Below are 5,132 nucleotides of genomic sequence, written 5' to 3' on the forward strand. Positions count from 1 at the left end.
GAATTGACTCCTATTGAGCTCATCTCGAGCTTCTATCGAACTCCATCAAGTTCAGTTGATTGAGCCCTATCGAGCGGTATCATCTCAAGCCCTATCGAGCTAACGTCTACTTAGGTAGCCATCAAGCTCATATTGAGCTATCGAGCCAAACTATATAAACCCATCGAGAATTGAATCCTATTGAGCTCATCTCGAGCTTCTATCGAACTCCATCGAGTTCAGTTGATCGAGCCCTATTGAGCGATATCATCTCGAGCCCTATCGAGGGCTATCGAGTGCTATCGATCTCTAATCTAAATGAATATGAGCCTAAAATGTACACCTAATCGAGTTCTTATCGAGCTTACATCGAACCCATCGAGCAAAATCGAAAAAACCAGACCTTCGAATCTCCATACCCATTCCACAGATCTCGAATACACATGATTTTAACTACAAAAATGGACAAGGGTTCATGCTTTTACCTTAAAATCGAATGTGAGGTAGTTCAATGGAGGCTCTTTGTTTGATTTAACGTCGTGGGTCTCGTTTTTCCCGCTCGACGGAGGAGCTCTGCAAGTGGGTCGACGGAGAGATGAGTCAACGAGGGTTGGGCTCAACGGGGGTTGGGCTCGACGGGGGTGGGGGCTCGACGGAGGTGGGAGCTCGACGGATTTTGGGGTTTTTTGTGAGAGAGAAAGAGAGAAACCGAGAGTGTAGAGAATAGTTAGGGAATGAGAGGGGTATTTTGGGTAGATGGGGAATGTTTAGCATCAAAATGAAAGAGTTTATAGTTGTAGTATTTTTTTTGTAATTAGAGAGATTACTATGTATAAAAAGTGAAATTTTCCATTATATATATATTTTGAACTTATACAATTGAAATGTATATGAAATCTAAACACTAAATTAATAATATAAAATTTACAAACATAACTATCTTTTAAGATTAAATGTTGGTCAATGGTCCCTATGAGCATTTAAAAATTACTCGCTAAATATATAGCATGTGAAAATATATCATTTTATTAATAAAATTTGACTATTATTTACAAAATAGTAATGATTTTTTTTAGTAGTTGAAAGTGAAAATTAGTTCTCTTATGACTAATTATTGATCTTTCAAACTAATTATAATGACTTAAAAAAATTTACGACTCAATTTTAGTACAATTTTTTTACAGGGGCTTCACTTTAAGTCCTACTGGTGGGGCTCTCAGTGTTTCTCGACCCGTGAATAGTTTTCGGCGCGATTTTTTTTATGACCGTGTATATTGTAGCTATTTAGAGCATCCTGCAAATTTTAAGAAAATTCCGAATAATTTACAGTACCAAAAATTAGGTTCAAATATGTTACTTTCCACGTGCATAAAAAAAATTAATTACGCGTGCAACAACATATTTGAACCTAATTTTCAGTACTGTAAAATAGTCAGAATTTTCTAAAAATTTGCAAGATGCTCTAAATAGCTACAATATACATAGTCATTAAAAAAATCGTGCTGAAAACTATTCATAAATCGAGAACACTAAGAGTCACACGGATTCCGAGTGGAGCCCATGTATAACAATTCTCCCTCAATTTTATATATAAAAAATAACACAATTTTGCTACTACAAATAAATTGGTTGCCAAGTATTTCTAGGACTAACTTTTAGTGACTTCAAGCAAGAGCTTTCTGCCCAAGAAAGATTGCAACTTTGGCAGTCAAGACTCAATAAAGGCAACCCTCCTTTCTTTGACTTTTCAACAGTTCATTCTTGATATAAGTGCGAGACTCTACAAAGATATTGACAGTAGCAGTCGGTGCTATTTACATAAATTTGAGAGAGAAACACAGATCTCGTACCAAGATTTTTTTCTTATTTTCTTTTGAAGTTTCAATGAATTCCCAAGATAAACAGCTTCACTTTCTCATGTTTCCTCTCATGGCACAAGGCCACATGATTCCAATGGTGGACATAGCCAGAATGTTGGCTGAACGTGGTGCCAAGATCACCGTAGTCACCACACCAGGCAACGCAGCCCGTTTCGAAAGAGTTCTTGCTCGCACTGCTGAAACTGGGCTTAGTATCGATCTAATCCAACTGAAGTTTCCTTCAGAAGAAGCAGGATTACCTGAAGGGTGTGAAAATTTTGACATGCTGCCTTCTCTAGATTTAATTCCAAAATTCCTCCTTGCAGCCTCAAAGATGCAACAGCCAGCGGAGAAAAGGTTTGAAGAGCTTAAGCTGAGACCAAATTGCATAATATCTGACATGTGTTTGCCTTGGACAATCAACATTGCTCGACAATTGAACATTCCAAGGATATCTTTCCCTGGAATATGTTGCTTCTGCCTCATATGCTCGCACAAAGTGCATAGCTCCAAGGTTCTTGACCATATAAGCTCAGAAAATGAGCGTTTTGTTGTCCCTGACCTGCCTGATCGGATTGAGATGACGAAAGCTCAGATATCAGTTCCATCAAAAGATTGGAAAGAAGTGGCGGACCAAATGGTAAATGCTGAGATAGGGTCTTATGGAGTGATCGTCAATAGTTTCGAAGAGTTGGAGCCAGCATATGTCAGAGACTACAAGAAGATGAGGAACAGTAAAGTTTGGTGTATTGGCCCAGTTTCCTTATGCAACAAAGAAGACATAGATAAGGCTGAAAGAGGTAACAAGTCTATTGTTGATGCACATCAGTGTTTGAAGTGGCTTGATTCATGGAAATCAAGTTCTGTCGTTTATGTTTGCTTAGGAAGCGCATGCAATCTAACATCCCCACAGTTAATAGAGCTTGGTTTAGGCTTGGAGGCATCAAACAAACCGTTCATTTGGGTTATTAGAGGAGGGACTAGTACTACAGAAGAACTACAGAAATGGATCAAAGAAGATGGATTTGAAGAAAGGACAAAGAAAAAAGGGTTGGTCATCTGGGGTTGGGCTCCACAAGTAGTAATCTTATCACACCCTGCTGTTGGAGCGTTCTTAACTCATTGTGGATGGAATTCAATTCTTGAAGGAGTATGCACCGGGGTTCCTATGGTTACTTGGCCGCTTAGTGGTGATCAGTTTCCTAATGAGAAATTGGTTGCACAAGTTTTGAACATAGCTATAACGCTGGGGGTGGAAAAGCCAATGATTTGGGGAGAAGAAGAGAAAGTTGGGGTTCAGGTGAAGAGGGAAACTGTTAAGAGTGTTTTAGAGGAAGTGTTGGATGGAGGAGAAGAATGCAAGGAAAGAAGAGAAAGAGCTAGAAAGCTTGCGGAGATGGCCAAGAGAACCGTTGAAGAAGATGGGTCTTCATACAGCAATATGACATTGTTTCTAGAAGAAATTATGCAACTTGGAAGTAGGAGTGATCAACATGAAGTGTATGGATATGAGAAAGAGATGTGTTATGTTTGATATTAGTCATTGACTCACATGAAATCTATTTCATTAGCTAGCACAAGCTTATGTTGTAACAATATTTTTCACATATTGATCCTATATATGCTACAGCTACACTAGTATAAATACTACTTTTAAAAGAAATAATGCTTGGAATGGGGAAATTCCTTTAGTTGCCTATCATGCTGTTGTTTTAGATAGGTCTATTCTTCAGTAACTGTGGTTTGTTCTGCTTTGTTTTCTGGTTTAGTAAAGTATTCCATTTCAAAAAAGAAAGTCCTGAATGTAAGACACGTGCTTTTATTAATAAGAGCCCGTGAAGAAGTCGAGTTATGATTTAAATGATTTATTTGGATATATCCTTTCTTTGGTTTCTTGTAAAACGACTTGTCGTTGGTAGAAATTTGATTTATTGTGATACATATCCTCACTCTTTATCATTAGTATACTGCTTGGTTCTAGAATTACTATAATATGTCATACAAGCCTTTTTATTAATTAAAAAATTGTAAAATGTAGAGGTATTATAGTAAAAATCATAAGCTTTGAACAAAATGATACAATAACTTAATTTTGGGACAAAATAAAATTAGTATTAACTTTAATATGATATTGTGACAACATGTACTGCTGTCTTTTTCATTGCTGTAGGTATTATTGCGATGACATGTTACTACTCTAGCTATTGTCGCATCTATTTTGATGACAATTATTATAATTAGAGATGTCAATATTACTGTGTGAGGCAGTACACCATGGTGATCCAGCCACAGTGGGGCGATTTTTTACTCCTTTAAGGTGCGGGGCACATGACAAGATTGGTATTGACTGTCTTGCCTTGATTAGATGTATTTTTATATAATAATATAATTCCCTAATCATTATTTTTAAAAAGCAGAAACCTAAAATTTATATGTTGTCATAAGGTTTTTTCTCAATTATTTGATGTTTCAATTTAATTATTTAAGAAAATACCAATTTTTTTAACATGTTAAAATATTTATTACTTTATATCTTATATTTGGATCTAATGCTATAGATTATTTGAGTATTTATTTATTATGAATATTTTTTTAATATACAAATGAAAATTCTAAATGGAGAAACCAATACCCCGATGGGTAACCCAATACCTGACGGGAATTCCCCAAAATTGCCCCACCATAAATTAAGTGGTGAATGGTGCGGGTGTTGTGATTAATGCCCTTCAAAGCATATGTTTTGAACAATATTTTATAAAATAAATAATTGAAATGAATTTTTGCATATATTGTTTGTTTATTTTTACTATTAGAATAAATAAGAAAATTCTCAAATTCGTTATTGTGACTATAATCTTATATTGGTACGAGAAGATTAAGAATGTAGGGAATGAATTTAAACAATTCTTAGTAAAAAAAAGTTATATGGAATCTTTGGATCAAATAATGTAAGTACGGTTCACTAGTATTATGAATACATGTAATCTAGATCTGAATTATTGATGTAGTATGACATCTTAGTGGAGGTACTCTGTATAAAGTGGTTATACATGAACGAGACCCGATATGTTATTAATACTTAAATAATATCGTTTACTTTATAAGTATTAATTAAACATATAAATAAGATGATCATATACAAATTGATCTTAATCCTGAAGTTATTATGAACTCTTGTTTATGTCATATGAGTTCTTTGATTTACTTGTTATGGTTTGTCAGAATGATCAGGCTGAAAACTTTTGTTTTAGAAACTTATTGATGTAAATGGATGGGGACAAAATATACATATAT

General features: G+C 35.1%; 1 protein-coding gene across 1 annotated transcript; it reads left to right on the forward strand.

Annotated features, from left to right (window-relative positions):
* Nucleotides 1–1,781: 1,781 nt before the first annotated feature.
* LOC133831211 (UDP-glycosyltransferase 73C11-like) lies at nucleotides 1,782–3,800 on the forward strand. Its single transcript, XM_062261419.1, has one exon. It carries the CDS (start codon nucleotides 1,864–1,866, stop codon nucleotides 3,370–3,372), a length of 1,509 nt encoding a protein of 502 aa, XP_062117403.1. The 5' UTR covers nucleotides 1,782–1,863; the 3' UTR covers nucleotides 3,373–3,800.
* The last annotated feature ends 1,332 nt before the right edge of the window (nucleotides 3,801–5,132 follow it).

The sequence above is a fragment of the Humulus lupulus genome, chromosome 4, assembly GCF_963169125.1.
Source record: "Humulus lupulus chromosome 4, drHumLupu1.1, whole genome shotgun sequence".
NCBI lineage: Eukaryota > Viridiplantae > Streptophyta > Magnoliopsida > Rosales > Cannabaceae > Humulus > Humulus lupulus.

Coding starts and splice junctions, on each gene's coding strand:
- LOC133831211 (XM_062261419.1), top strand. CDS start 1,864: ATGAATTCCCAAGATAAACAGCTTCACTTTCTCATGTTTCCTCTCATG.